At 42.6% G+C, this 15,855-nt stretch overlaps 1 protein-coding gene across 1 annotated transcript; it reads right to left on the bottom strand.

The window, feature by feature from the left end:
* Window positions 1–352: 352 nt before the first annotated feature.
* cwf19l2 (CWF19 like cell cycle control factor 2) lies at window positions 353–15,833 on the bottom strand. Its single transcript, XM_047335547.1, has 20 exons — window positions 15,686–15,833; window positions 14,247–14,357; window positions 13,901–14,032; window positions 13,384–13,500; window positions 13,037–13,156; window positions 12,678–12,771; window positions 12,319–12,437; window positions 11,935–12,200; window positions 11,540–11,820; window positions 11,125–11,365; window positions 10,065–10,182; window positions 8,360–8,461; window positions 6,106–6,234; window positions 5,562–5,699; window positions 3,875–4,087; window positions 3,346–3,462; window positions 3,085–3,240; window positions 2,807–2,887; window positions 2,578–2,679; window positions 353–2,210 (listed from the first exon to the last, which is right to left on the bottom strand). The coding sequence occupies exons 1-20, from the start codon at window positions 15,776–15,778 to the stop codon at window positions 2,070–2,072; spliced, it is 2,871 nt and encodes a 956-aa protein (XP_047191503.1). The 5' UTR covers window positions 15,779–15,833; the 3' UTR covers window positions 353–2,069.
* Window positions 15,834–15,855: the final 22 nt, after the last annotated feature.

The raw sequence follows: 15,855 nt of genomic DNA, 5'->3' as shown, positions 1-15,855 counted from the left end.
AGTGATGACAACACGTCCACCTCCTCAGGGAAATCAACATTCTCCTCTTCCCCTTGTGCTTTGGAGGAGTGGGTCGATTTAAGAGAAAGAGGAAAGGTTTTGGCAAAATTGCACTTTAGACCTCAATAGTTTGTCCCTGTCCATGAAAATGTGATATTTCTTTTCACTCAACTGTTAAACTTGCAGTTTTTTGCATTTTTTGAATTAACTAACATGTTATGTCAGCTACTAAAAATTAAACTATCTGAGAGTCAAGTTAAGTTGGACGGCTGCTTCAGACCTGCTTTTCCTCAAATCTGTTCAAGCTATATGCAAAGTTTTAGGATATATTAGGACATTAACAGCAACTGGATTGTTTATAAGTAAAATTTATTTAAGTGTTTAGTAATAACATTAATGCCAGACGTATTCACAGCTTGTTTGCTGGGTGAGATGGTTTAAAAAATATATAGAATAGTATAGGTTGACGATTCTTTTTCTACTATACAAGTTAGAAATACTTCCCCATTTGGATTCAGATCACAAGGGACAGTAAATAATTAAATTATACTCAGGGGATTTAGACAGTATGACACGTGATGATTATAGATTGGTGTCTCCTTTAAGTTTCTGATTGGAGGGATTGATTCTTTATTGACTGCATTGATTCTGAAGCTTTTTCCCCCCATGACCATGCAAACAAAACTGTTGCTCTTTTGTGATCCACACAGATTCGTCACTAACCAGCTTGCAGCCATTCAGCGCATGGTGTCCATGATGACAACTGGAAATAAGATGGGTCTCTGAAGTGATGAGCTAATCAAAGAACCAAAAGCGTAGCTGAAAAAGAAGAGATGAAGTCGCACACAAGGGCAAGGTGACTGATTACTCGAGAGGAGTGTATTGCGCGTCAGGCCATAGTTGCGAAGGGTCCGATGCTGTGATTTGTGTACACCCGCCCGTGTGGCTGTGATCACACGGAAACCTCTTAAAATTAAGTGACAGCTGCAGAGGATCATGAGGCCGCGGAGTAAGAAATTAAATCCCTGGACCAGAGAGCAGAGGAGGGCAGGGGAGGGCAGCAGTGACAAGAGTAGCTCGAAAAAAAAATAGGCGGTAGAGACACTCTGCTCCAATTCATGTCTCTGCTGCAGGAAATGTCTTTATAGATTCTCCACTATCCACTCACCCAACTATAAATGTGTTATGAGGCAAAGCTTTTTCCAAAAAGCAGACAAAACACAGTCCTACACCCATATGCAAAAGCATCCTCGCGAGCAGGCAGGCCAACACAGTTATAAAGGCAGGGTGCAGATGAGGGCCAATAGGTTTCATTTTTTAACTTTTAAGAGCAAATGATGTTTTAGTGAAGACAGGGTTACAGCAATGGAAAGGAGACTTTTTTGACTCTGAAATACTTTCAAAAACTTTAAACACAAATCGCTGTTTAAAACTTAAATGTTTAAGTTTATATTACTTTGACACAAAATGCGATTTTGTTTTTGAGGGGTTTTAAATTTCTGACATGTTTATGTAATTGATAACAGCTAAAACATGATTCAAATTATTTATTTGAGTAAAATGTTTTCACAATAATAACTTTTAAAGGGGCAGTAAGCAATTCTAAAGCAATAAACGTTTTGTAAAAAATCTGCAAATATTTCCTCACGGTTTGCTAGCTGTCGGTTCTGTGTGTGCGGCAATCGAACACCAAAAAAAATGGTGCGGGCCGCAACTCACAACCCTGCGAGTGCAGTTTGTAAACATCACTTGTCGACATGTTAAGGGAAGTGCTAGCGGGTGACGCTGCAACACCAGGGTTTTGGCCTAGTGGTTAGCGCATCGTTCTCCAATATCCCAAGACGCGGGGTTTGTGGCCCGGCATGAGCAGTAAAATCACAACAACAACAAATAGAGAAACAAGCTCTCTCCAAAATTTGCTTACTGCTCCTTTAAATTTCACAACAAATTTCTGGCTTTGCAGATGCAATAGTCTGCACCACCAGCACAAAACGTGACTCCCTGCAGAGAGTGTGTAAGTCTGTCAATAAAAAAAGAAAACATGCACAGTTTTCTGGCAGTGTGTCCAGCTAGCCCTCAGTCTTGGTGCAGTCATACGGCTTCCACCACTGTGCGAACTGCAACACTTTTTTCCTCTGATCGTCAAAGTTTTCTCTGATCAACTTCCTCCAACGTCGTGGCTCCAGGTCCATCATGCCTCCGACCACTTCCTGCGAGGGGAGGAGGGATTAATCATCAATCAAAATCCTCAAAATATTCATGTGAAGCAACTTTAACATTGTAGGACTGTAATGTTACTGTGCCTATTGCGGTACTTCAACAGTGTAACAAATGAGTTGTCAACGAACAAAGTTTTAAAGCTGCACTAAAGGGAAGTGTGGTTACATTTTGTTCAATTTTCTTTTTAGTAATTGTGGAAATCGGGCTCAGAGTCGAGTTGTAGCTGCAACCCACTGTCACACATTAAGGTCTTATGAAGTTCCTGGATCATATTGATGGTGACCTCTGCTTGCTAAATAAAGAAAACTGCATAATAACACACGAGGCACAGCAGTCACCCTTAATACACAAACTGACCTTGCCAAAGTAATGAGGGAACTTCTGTTCGTTTTCAATGACGTGAGCAAACCCTCCTTGGAGTCCGAAGTCTACAGCGAAGAAGGGCAGACCTCGAGGAATCTAGGAATACGACAAAATAAAAAGAATTTAAAAAGGACAAGTAAATAAAACAACAGAAAGTAGAGAGAGGAAAGACGGACGCAAAGTAAGAGATAGTTGGAGACAGAATAGTAAAAACAGAGCATACAGCTTGACGGATGTCTTTTGAAGAGAGGTCAACAAGCTTCTTGTTCATGGCCCATTCCTCATCACACTCCATGATCGCTTTCTGGAGACACAGAAAACAGGTGAAGTAATACACTTGACAAAATCAGAATGATGAGACAAAAATACACACACACACACACACACACACACACACACACACACACACACACACACACACACACACACACACACACACACACACACACACACACACACACACACACACACACACACACACACACACACACACACACACACCTTAAAGTATATGGGGGCCATGTCGCCCAACTCTCGGGGCAGCGGGATACACTCGAGGACCATGTGTTGTCTCCTGCGTGGGTTCATGTGTGTTTCCATGAACACACAATCCAGCTCCTGGGACTCGAACATGCGCACCAACGTCCGCCGGAACAGCTGAGGACAGCAAAGCAGCGTGAGAGTGAACTCGAGAAAACAACAGTCGTAGAAGTTGTCACTTTAAGCCCAGAGCGACCGCATTTTGAGCACCGACTGGCTGACCTGCATTTCTGACCAGACGTCCTCGTCCAATCCGGTGGCAGAGCAGTGATGCTGGAGAGGACAGATGAGACAGTGGCCCTCTGTCATTGACACTCCTGCAGGAAGGCTCAGGTACGCCTGGACACAAGATTACAAAAAAAAAGAAGCATTGATTCATATTTACTTCTGCCAAGGAGATTATGAAGTTGAGTTTGGATTAGGGTTTGTTTTTTTTGTTTGTTAGCAGGATAAATAAAAAATGTATGGAAAGATTTGCATTACAATAGTAACAGATGACACAATTTTGGGATGGAGATGTCTGTGTTCTCTAAGTGCTCTTGCTTTTAAATAACCAATCCTTTTAATTATAAATCTCTCATCACGTCTTCAAAAATGAAAATATTTTATGGTTGAGAACGGGATGTATTTTGGATTTTTAACTGGTGGTCTGACTCAACAATACACTGAAAGACAGAAGCTTTGGGAAGTAGTGGGCCTTCAGTTAAGGCACGAATGAAGCTCCCTCATTCCTTCATTCACAGTCCCTTACCTTGCTCCCTATTGCCACGATGAGGTGCTTCTGGAGGTCTTGGCTGCTGAAGCAGTGATGACATTTCTCCAGAGAGGCAGCCAGCCTCCTACTCTCCCCGATGGCTCTGCTCCTCATCCTCTCCTCCTCCATCCCCTCGCCTTCCCGCTGCGCTGCACTCGACACAAACATGTCGTCCAGCGTGTAGTTGTCGCCGTCCGTCTTCCCCATCATCTGGAGGGTCGGGTGGTGGTGGTGGTGGAAGCAACGGGCACGACAGACAGAGATGGACGTGAGAAATGGAGGGGGAGGTGGAGATGTAGGGGAGAAGAGAGGGGGAGAGAGAGATGTGATCATGATTGGTCAAATCTGGTGCATTTTCTCTATCCAACGGGAAAATTATCAATTATAAATCATTATTATAAATCATTAGAATAAAAGACTAAATCTTGCTTCCACTTTTCATTTTAGGCTTAAAATAAACAACACATACTACGATGGCACTTCTTGAGGGTGGAGCAAAGTTTTATTTTTTTTATCCGCCTACTGTAGAGATGCCAACTATCCTTTGAAAAAGTGTCTGGTAACTTCACTAATTGGTTTATGTAGGTGCTGACGCAACATTACCGTCTGTGCCGTTTCCACGGCTTGCTTACTCTGTGTGTGTGTGTGTGTGTGTGTGTGTGTGTGTGTGTGTGTGTGTGTGTGTGTGTGTGTGAGAGAGAGAGAGGCAGGACACAGACTGTCGACTCTGTTTTTACGTCTGAGGCTTGTCACCATGGTGACCGGGCAACAGGTTGGAATCTGTGAGTGTGTGAAAGAGCGAGAGGCGAGCATGGCTGAAGTATGTGCATGACTCGCTGTGTAGGAGAGAGTGTGTGAGTGAGAGTGAAAATTGGATTAGTTTAGTGACGGCGTGGGAGGGTTGTGCGTGTGTGCGTGTGCGTGTGTGTGTGTGTGTGTGTGTGCGTCTCCAAGGGCACATGCCATCACGTGTAGGCTCACACACTTGCATGTAGACTAATTAGGCATAATATCGTGATAATAAATCAACATCCTTGCCGTCACCCTTCAGGTTCACTGCACAGGATTTGTTTTCCACATAAATCTCAGCAAATGATCAATTGACACATTCCTGATGTAATTTAAATTATAGATCATGAATTCAGCATGTAGCAGGAGAGTTTGAAGCAATTAACATACGTTTGGCCCACTAATCGTGTATTAATAAAAAATGCACGACAATCAAATCTCCAGACATATAATTATGGATAAAACTTGATGTAATGACGTAATCCTTAACCAAACGACAAGAATACAGACACTTACAAAAAAAAAATATGTATCTGATAACGTGTTTTTCCCCCCCTGGAGATTATGAATATGCTTGGCAACTTTAACACCAATCTGGCTATTCATTTATATCGTTAGTGTGCAACGGCTCTTGCATATGGAAACCCACCAGGACCAGAACACTGGTTCTTCAGTAAGCTACAGATCAACTGAAGAACTCCCTTAGAGGCTCAAACAATAATAAAGTTGAAAAAAGTCAAGTTATCTTTTGATAACACCAACACTTAAGTTTTCAGATTGTGAAAATCTTCACACTTGTGTTGCAAGGCAGGGGAATAACTGATCAGATTTTCTATGGTCAATAACTAATAATTTTTTTCTCCGCCTCCCGCTGGTATAACCATCGTATTCTTACCTTGGCAGCCATGCGAGAGTAGAGGGCATTCTGATCCTGAGCAGAGCTCATCTTCTCCCTCCTCACCATCTCCTGCAGACCAACACCATCGTCGTTCTGGAAGTAGCGAACACGCTGCCCGTCAACGTGGGTCTCAATCTGAACACGGAGGTAAAGAGAGAAGAAAGTAAAAAAAAGGAGGAGAGGTAGAGTAACAAACTGGAAAAAAACAAGCCCAAAATCTTAAAATCTACAGAAGGATGAGAATGTGTGAGACAAGGAAAGAAGAGCGAAGAGAGGGAGAACAAAATGAGTGTATGAAGGTAAAAAAAAAAGAAGAAGAAAAGACTTGGAAAGAACAGAGAAAGAGCAAGATACTGATCACGAGGGCAAGGCAGACAGTAAAGGCCACACAATACATCTATAATAACCACAGACAGAGGATGGACTGGAGAGCTTTGTTTCAACTCCGAGTCAGTCAAGTCCCAGTGCTCATTACACACACTGATAAAAAACTATAATTTGCCCCCCTTACTGTCTCCCACAGCCCCCCCCCCCCCCTTACCGGTTTCTTTTTACGTCGTCCTCCATGGGGCTCCTGAGGTCCAGAGGGAGCCTTGACTGGCCAGGCCCGACCTGACTGATCCGTTCTAAACAGCAGGACCTCCTGGTCTTCAGTGGAGTGACCTCGGACCTGGAAAAAAAAACAATCTTGTCAGTTGCTGGATGGCCTGCATTGTTGATTATGACTTCATCAATAAGCAATTTGCAACGCTCAGAGTTTCGCCTGCTCCCAGATGTGTCTAAGGAAACGAGAGGAGGAAACAGAGGCTGTCGGGACTGAGGAAGTGTTCCAGAAATCAGCAGTCAGAATTGAAATTTCTTTCATTAACACCTCAATTAACTTGGATCATTCCAAAGAAAGTGTTGAAAAAAACTACTCCAATATTTCTAAATATAGTTATACTCCGTGTGAATGATCATCTAGTTTTTATAGTTGGGAGACGGTCAGACGAGAAACCAGAAGACGGTGGAAGTAGCACAGGGGCTGGCAGACAGTCAAAAGAAATTGAAACAATACAATACGGTGGACTGTCAGGAAAAATATGAAAGAGTATTTCTTTGCTCCGTTCGGCACACACACACACGCACACACAAACACACACACACACACACACACACACACACACACACAGTGAAAAAACACTACGTATGAGCGAGACAGTCATCAGAAGTCAAAATACTGAATGGAAGACGAAGAGAAGCCAAAAGCCATCCATAACAAGACGGACTGGAAGGACCTTGACTGAGCGCAAATCAACGACACTCCATCTTTAAAAGGTCCGAAGTACCTCTCAGCTGATAAGTGCACTAAAACCTAAGAATTATCACATTTTCTCTGAAACCTTGCGGAGGATTTAACCCTAGTATTTTAATTTGACAGGACGGCCTTACTGGGGATGCACTTGGCCAAATGTACGAATGATGATATGCAGGTTGTATAAATAACCACAGCCTGCTTTCCATATGTTTAGAAAGCTGTCTTGAGTCCGCTCGTTTCGGAAGTACGCCGCTGGGAATATGCGCCTGTGTGTGTTTGTGTGTGTGTGTGCGTGCGTGTGTGTGTGTGTGTGCGTGTGTGGGCACGCGCATGTGCACAACCAAAGAAAGGCATTGGCAAAGCTAGCAAGAAGAGATAAAGCAGTGCTGCAGTGTCAGGGAGCAGCCATTTCTCTCTGTTGATTGCCTATTCTACAAACACAGACAGGATGGTATATATACTCTGTGTCTCTCTCTTTTTCAAACCCACCCACACCCACACACACAAACGCGCGCACACACACGCACACTGAACGACCTCTGGTAGGAGAATGTCGTCAGCACTATAAGACATTAGTTCCCATTAGGTTCTGCCAAAATGCAGAACAGGAGCCGTTCTCCTACAGAGAGCAAGGGGAGAGCCGAGCAGTGTGGAGACTTCAAACAAACTGATATCCTTTAGAAAACGGTCAGATGAAAGTTTCGCTTCATCTAAAGACAAGTGCCTGTGAATCACTTTTCTTGCCCACTGTATGGTGAAAAAGATGGAGTGTGTGTCGTCAGGACATTTTAGCCGTCCCCACAACTTCAGGAGGTTATACGGGTGATCAGACTTGATTTTATATATTTGCCTTGAGTGCTTGGATTTGTTTATTTAGACTATGAAAGAGGAAAAAGAAGCCGCCAGTAGATAAATCTGACACAAGAAGATTCAGTGTGTGCATGCTGTGTCTATTCCTGTGTATGCGCGTGTTGTCATCTGTGTATGTTTTGAGAGTTTATGTACATAACCAATTTAGGATGCTGTCTGTATCAGGGAATTTATGTTACATTACATTCAATTAGCTGATGCTTCTGTCCAAAGCGACTTACAGTAAGTGCAATCAACCTTCAAGACACTATGCATTATGTTGTTGTTCATGTCTGCAGTGTGTTTCAGGAAGAGGAGAGAATGAAAAATGGAGAAGAGAAAAGTTCTTCCATCTCGTTTAACCTGTCTAATCATTGTTTTGATTTTAACCGTGGGTTTAAAAAAAATTGCTAAACCTAAAATGAAACTAATACAGTCCACTACAACAGCCTGCAACAGATCCTACATTCACTGAGGTTATAATTTTCTTAATGGCTGTTCAGGGAGAGTTCTTGAACTCTATACTTTGAGGTGCTGTTTGGATGTAAAATTATATTTTGTTATCATGAATAATGTGTCTCTAGTATTTAGTCTTCCCTCCTGGACACTAGTACATTAACTAGACAATGACTGCCTTACGTATACAGACCTGGTTTGATTTAGACGTTTCTAGTAGGTGCTTTCTGGCAGCGTGGCCGTCTCTGGCTGTCCGAGCTGCGTCCAGCTGTGATTTCAGCTTCTCAACCAAGTCCTGAAACACAGACAAACATACACACATAAATATAGATTTGAAAAACAACGAGAAAAAAATGCTTTTAAACAGCCGGTAAGATTAGGTCAGTCAGTATTGCTGTGTAAAGGTTCTAAAGGAAAGATTTAAGACAATAGAAGCTGATTAGAGTATATTAAGGACTGATATTGGATTATCATATTGACATATGGGTATAAATATTGGCAGATATGTAAAAGAGAAATTGTAGATTTTCACGTTTGACAATTAACTCTTAAAATAATTAACACATTTACCAGGTATGGGAGGAACTTGTTAGTTCGTTTGAATGTAGGTAGGTACATTCCTTGGCTCAATGTGTGATTTTTACTGTTTGATTGAGATGGGCATCTTGGACACTGGTGTCAAATAGTTAAAATCTGACATTAACCACAAAGCCTGTTGTTGAAGCAAAAAAGAACTAGATACGTTTCTTTAGCCTCCTCCTCCTTTTTGAACATAGATGGATACTTATTTGAATTTCCTTCTCTGGGATATAATATGACTGCTGATGTTTGTTTGTGGTTTGTTTGTCCTTGTTTTCACCTTTATATATTTTGTTTTAATATGTTTGAAATAAATAAATAAGACAAATAATAAAATCTGTAAGAATAAAATAAGTGTTATTCAGCAGTTTTCGGATTAAATGCTTTGAAGATGCCTCAAGCACAGACACAAACACACAGAGATCCTCTTAAGCCAAAGAGCCGTGACAACTATCGTTACCTTAATGTGCAAGGCATAAAAGTCCAAGATTGTTAAAGGCACTTCACAAACACACTCGCACTCACACACACACTAACACACACACACAGAGTTTGGGGAATATTGGTTTGATTGCTTTGTCGTGTAGGGAGATACTGGTTGTCAGGTTGATAACATTTATAGGTGTGAGAGTGCTTGAAAGTGTGTGTGTTTGTGCATTTTGACAGTCAGCCTTTTGACACACTCTATATGAAATCCCAATAGCACTCTTAGCATTGACATGTGAAGGCAGACGGGGAGTTGAGTTCACCGATCAATAAACACTATTAATTAATGGATGTGCCCCAGATGTGCTGTCACATATATGCAAAGACTGGAAGGAAATCAAAATCACCAACAAACTGCTCCTTTAACAATAAAGCTACTTAAGTGCACCAGTCCATCAGTTGCAACTGGAAGACATTAATTTCGTTGCCTACACGTCACAGTGAGTAAAACGCTCAATGAACATGGACAAATACCCGTTTGACTAGATTGAAATACAGTATATCAACCATTATGTTGTATTCGTGAACTGTACATTTTTATCTGTGATTACTTTAATATCTTTGCTGCTTGTATACAACTAATTGTTTTAAACAAACACTCTTAAAATAAATAAAAGTGATGAGAAGTTAATTTTGCATGCACGTTTATTTCGACAACTTTTTCTGCCAACGAAATGAAAACGAACAGCTCAAAGCAAACCCAAAATATTCTGACAGGTAGAGCAACTCAATCAGTTCAACAGGATTTGGAAAATGGGAGAGTCGTCTTATGGGAGAGCCAAGTAGATTAATTTCCGTTGGAGGTGACATTGACAAAATGACGTCCTACTCACTGTTTTGCCCCTGATCTCTGCCTTCACCAACTCGCTTGCCAGTCTGTTCATCTCTTCCTCTGACAGCAGAGGAACCTCCTCTTCCTCCTCCTCTTCGTCCTCACTTTCACTCTCACTCCTAGGTAAAGACAAACAGGAGAGTTTGAAGGGCAGAGCAAACCCAAAAAAGGTAGGAAAGGAACATTTAAAAGAAAAAGAAAAGAACTAAGACCAAAAATAACTAATTTCAATCACAACTTACAAATTCAAAACCATAACAAAAAAAAATTGCTTCACGATGTTTCACAACCAATTCAGTGACTTCATCATCCCACCTTAATCCTAAATCTTCTGACGGGAAACTTATTTGCAATTTATTTTCATTCATTCAACCATTTCTGTTTTCTTCCAAGCTGTCTGTGTTTATCTGTTTTGATATATTTGAGTCTTTGTGCCCCCCTCCCCCCAGAGATCATTACATCTCCGCCTGTGAGAATCAGAACTGCAGTCTGGGAAGCATCGTTCTAGGCTATTACACTCTTCACGGCCTCATTTCATCCTTCTGCCACGCCGCAGACTCATTTCATGCTGCAGGGGATCCGCACGCTGGTTTACCCAAACAACTTAACCTAATGAGGCAAAGCGCAGCACTAAGGAGGCTTTACGAAGCAGTGACACTCCGACATCTGGCCTACGACACTGCTGTATGTTGTATGGCCATGAAAACACGTAAGCCTGTGACCGAATCATTTGACTCGGGTTCAGAGAGATTCTGTGCCACTGGTGTGGTCATTTCGTAAGCTTATAGTTTAGTGTCACTTTACATGGGACAACATGTTCAATTATGTTGCAACAGGAGATTGTCAGAGTCAGTAGTGTTCACAGTTCACTGGGCAGAGCATGTAGGAGTCATGACAAGACAATAATTCTGTTTTGTTTTTACAGTCGTAAAACACACCCACTCACTCGCTGTGAATTTTCTGGACATTTTACGGACAATGTCCGGACTTCTGTGCACGTAAGAATGAAGCTATATAGTCAACCTAGTTGTGGTAGGTAGCACAGGAAAAAGTTTAAAAACCTTGACGTCGTCACACCAGCTTTGTCACCGCGAGGACCATCCTGAGGAGTAGTTACAGTTTTCCCAGGATCCCTCTCTTTCTGCTGCTGTGGTTTTTCCAGGCTGTCAGATTCTGGGCCGGGTTTGCTGCCCTTCTTCCAGGGTGGAACGCTGGTGTTACATGGACCAGAGTCTTCATCATCAGAGCTGGGTTTCAGGAAGCCTGTGGAGGGTCGAGCTGCAGGAGGACGACGCGCTGCGGCTGCACACCAAAGACATTACAGAGCATGTTAAGGCTTCAAAGACACTTGGTGTGTCTTTGACTATGTATAACATAAGAAATAACATTTGTTTCCTGATTTGTGATTGAAAATGAGCAGCAACGTGACTTGCATTGAACTTAAAAAAAAATTTAAAGGCCTTAACATCAACGCACTTTCATCACTTTCATCGTCTTCTGAGGGTTTGAGGAAGCGTCCTTTTAGTGAACCAAGAGAGAGGGAACGTTGACTCAAAGATGATGAGGATGCTGATGACGAAGCACTGGGTTGATCTCTCTCTCTATTCCTCTCCCCATCTCCATCCCTTTCTCTGTCTCTTCTTCCATCCCTTTCCCTCTCTCTGTCTCTTTCCCCATCTACATCCCTTTCTCTGTCTCTTCTTCCATCCCTTTCCCTCTCTCTGTCTCTTTCCCCATCTACATCCCTTTCTCTGTCTCTTCTTCCATCCCTTTCCCTCTCTCTGTCTCTATCCCTATTTCTCTCTCTTTCTCTGTCCTTCTCTCTATACCTGTCTCCATCTCGACCGCTCTCCTCCCCTCCACCTCGATACCCTCCCCTCTCTCTCTCCCCCTCCTCTCCTCTTCCAGCATGGTGTCGATCTCTGTCTCGGGTTGATGGGCCTCTGTCTTTTACACTTGTTCTCAAACTGCCTCCATTTTCTTCATCTCCCTCTTTTCTCCTCCATCTCTCTCTTGTCTCATTCTCTCCTTTCCTCCACCTGCCTCTTTCTCCTTCTCCACCTCCTCCTCCTCCTCTCACATGTCCATACACAGCTTTCTCAGCTTCGGCTAGTCTCTGCTGGAATTCCTCCATCGACTATAAAGGGAGAAACACAAGAAATATTAAATGCTTGAACACTTTCTCAGGTTTTGCGGCTCAGGTCTTTAAATTGTGTCAAAGTGTGAGCCACTGCCAGTGTGCCGTCGGTTCTCACTCCATATCTCTCAGCCACCACTTCGGTGATGCTGCGCTGCTGCCGCTCTGCCTGCTCCTCCATCCTCTGGTAGCTCTTCCTCAGCCAGCTCAGACCTCCATCGTTGACCACTGGGCCAGCTGGAACAGAGGGAGGAAACCCATTTCAACAAAAAAAGAAATATAAAATCTTGTTTGCACCATCTTACTGATTCTGAGGCCCCAGTGAGTCAGTCATATTCTCCACCCATTCATTAAGTAATGTTGATTAGATGAGTAGATGGTCAAAAGAGGTTTGATGAGGGTGTTTCAAGAGCTTATTATGTGTTAATTTTACATGGCTAGAAAAAATGTGGATGAGTGATCTCAAAAGATTATTACCTTTCTTTGCTGCAGTAGCAGCCATCTCCCCTGGGGGCAGTCCACTTCCTCCATTCTTCCAGTACGGGTTCAGCTCCAACTTGTGTAGACCAGCCTGAGGGGGGGAAACACACACACACACACACACACACACACACACACACACACACACACACACACACACACACACACACACACACACACACACACACACACACACACACACACACACACACACACACACACACACACACACACACACACACACACACACACACACACACACACAAGAATCCTTTCTGTCGAGATACCACATGGCAACAAGAACCAAAGCAGAAGGGAAGTGAACGTTAAAAAGTAGAGCGAAAACAGACACACACCTGTTCAATGGCCTGAGTCTTTGCCCTCTCCTCCTCTTTCTGTCGTTCTTTCTCAGCCCTCTTCTCTGCTGTGGATGTGGTACTCATCGCCAGGAAGTCAAAGGTCATCCATTCGTCTCTCTATAGGACAGGAGGCGAAAACGCGTTTAAAAGAGAGGACACCAGCGGCAAGGCTGGCAACAGTTTTGTGTCAACAGACGATCTGAGACATTAACAGAATTATCTTTAATCAAAATAAAGCAAAATGTAACAGAAAAGGATGATTGATAGATGAATTAAGGAGTGACATTAAAACAGCATTCACATTATTATCCAGTATCCGTGGAACGGGAGAAAAATAATGCTACCTGGACATTCTGGGCTGGGCTGAGGCTGCTCTCTGAAGGCTTGGACTCATCGGAAACCTTCCAGGGTTTCGCAGCTTGTGTCTGAGGCTGAGCCTCAACCCACTCGTCCCCGGAGGCCTGACAGAGAGAGGGAGAGGGGAAAGTGAAGGAAAGCGATGAAGATGAAGAATGAACACAGTATGAGATCATATCAAAACTAAGAAAAAAAATGTATAAACAAAGGGCGAGACCTAAAGCTGAATTTATAAAACCAGCAGACCTGTATAATAAAAGTTTTTGATTAATCAAATTTAACTAAATTTAACTTTGACCCTACAGCTCAGTGGGAATGTTAGACTACAAGATATAGACCTGCCAATAAGACGTTTCACCAATAGCCCAGGAATATTTTAATCACTTTTAAATTTCTTTTACTTAGTTATTAACCGCTGTAGCAGCACATTCTGTCACTATCCAGTTGTGAACTTGAGACCATCTTTAAAGGAATCTTGCGGTGTGAAATTGTCTTTAAATCTACCTCTGAGCTGTTGCTAGAGCCATCAGCTGCTTCAACGGTCTTCTTCTCCTTCTTGGCCTTCTTCTTCTTCTCCTCCTTTTTCTTTTTAGACTTCTTCTCTTTCTTCTTCTTCTTGCTCTTCACAGAGCCCTCCTGCAAGGGGGTTCACATAAGTTAAGATCAGATCAGATCATTCTTTATTACTCCCACTAATTTCTCATAAATTGAAAAAGGCAGTGAATATGTAGATACATGATTAATACACAATTACATAAAAGACAGAGTTCACACACTATAAAACTGTGGAACCGCAGCTTCATTTAACACCGTTTCTACTGTTGCATGCAGAAAACTATTTGCATCTTACTTCCTGTAACTGCTGCAGCCTCTGGTTGACCTCAGGGAGCATCCAAGTGTCCTCCCCTCTCAGCCTCTTCAGCTCTTTCTTCTTTTCTTCTCTCTCATACTTCTGCTTGGCCTGAGAGAGGGGATGGAAATAAGACAATAAGTAAAACAGTTCAAAATAAGTCAGGCTACATCAGCATTTGCATTTTCAGACACATATATCTACTGCCAATATAAATAAGTGTAAAGCTGAACTGATTTTGTGGGTTGATATTATTTTTTTCATGTAATTTACTGAAAGAGATTTAGGTACAAATAAGCAATTTCACAACTAAAGGAGGAAAGAAATGTAAAATAAGATAGAAATGTCCCCATCAGCTTTTCTCCACACATGTAAAGAAATTGAAATCAAATTATGGATTAATGAGCATGAGAAAGACACAGGAAAAAGTAAGAAATAAAGACACTGGTGACCTAGTTATACTCTATAGAAAGATCGTCTGAGACAGTTAACAGACTGAGATCTACTAACAATCACAACAAATCTTAAGAGAGAAAACAAGACAGATATGAAAAATAATTCATATAAGTAGGGTTTCACTAAAAGAAGCAAAATATTTTAGCTGGAAAGAAAAACTAAAAATAATGTTTTTGTTTGTTGTTTGTTAACCCTAACCCTAACCCTAACCCTACACACACACAGCTGATGGGAGTTATGATTTCCAAATGTTTGAGGATCAAATGTCTTTTTCAGCTCCACACTCATCTTTATCTTCTGGGTGCACCCTAACTCAAGTAAATCAGACCCCTTCTGTAATCTCAGCTCTGGGCGGTTCGGGCACAGGTGAGCCGTGCACATTGTGTCTCTTTACAGCCATTGATGCTCGTCTCCAGGTTGTAGCGCCTGCTCTGAGTTGTAGTCTGTGAACCTGGCAACAGAGTCAACAAAGCTGCACACAGCAGAAAGGATAACGCACAATTGGAAAACAGTGTGTCACACACACACAAAACCATCTGTCCTTATCTTAACGCTGGGCACCTTGTACAGCTGCGGCCAACACATAAACAGAACCTGTATAAACACAGCTGCAGGTCCCCGATCTGCATCACGTTCGTGTTTGTCCTGTAGCTCACTGCTGTGTAACTGTGTCCGCTTGTCCACACACACACACACACACACACACACACACACACACACACACACACACACACACACACACACACATTTATCAGGCTAATGTGGAACCACACACGTACACGGAGCCCTCCGAGACACGTGGGGAGATGGAGAGAGACAAAAAAGGAATCGGGATAAGGACAAATGTGCCGTTCAACCGTCCGTTAACGTTATGCTAGCCTACATAGCATGTTAGCTTCCATTCGGTCCACACCCCACCTCCGCCTTCACCAACACCACTGGATCAAAGCTAGAATTACACGTAGAGATATTTTGTTTCAGACCTGTTCCACCACTTCTTGTCGCGCCTGTCGCTTCTTTTCCTTTCTTTCCTCGATGCTGCTCGTACTCTCGAAACTGGCTCCGAACGCCGCCATGACACTGGCGTAAAATGTTTCGGCTTTACTGTCGCAAAGGGATGCAAGTCGCGGTTTACGTCAGCCGTAGATCCGTG

This window comes from Scophthalmus maximus, chromosome 11 (genome assembly GCF_022379125.1).
Source record: "Scophthalmus maximus strain ysfricsl-2021 chromosome 11, ASM2237912v1, whole genome shotgun sequence".
In the NCBI taxonomy this organism is placed as follows: domain Eukaryota; kingdom Metazoa; phylum Chordata; class Actinopteri; order Pleuronectiformes; family Scophthalmidae; genus Scophthalmus; species Scophthalmus maximus.
Note: the sequence above shows the minus strand (reverse complement) of the source record. Positions and strands in the feature narration are given on the sequence as shown.

Excerpts from the sequence above, each read along its gene's own strand:
- cwf19l2 (XM_047335547.1), bottom strand. The coding sequence starts at position 15,778 with ATGGCGGCGTTCGGAGCCAGTTTCGAGAGTACGAGCAGCATCGAGGAA. Across the intron at positions 12,201-12,318 it reads TGGTGGCTGAGAGATATGGA|TCGATGGAGGAATTCCAGCA; the intron begins GTGAGAACCGAC and ends CTCCCTTTATAG. Across the intron at positions 2,888-3,084 it reads TGGCCCCCATATACTTTAAG|AAAGCGATCATGGAGTGTGA; the intron begins GTGTGTGTGTGT and ends CTGTGTCTCCAG.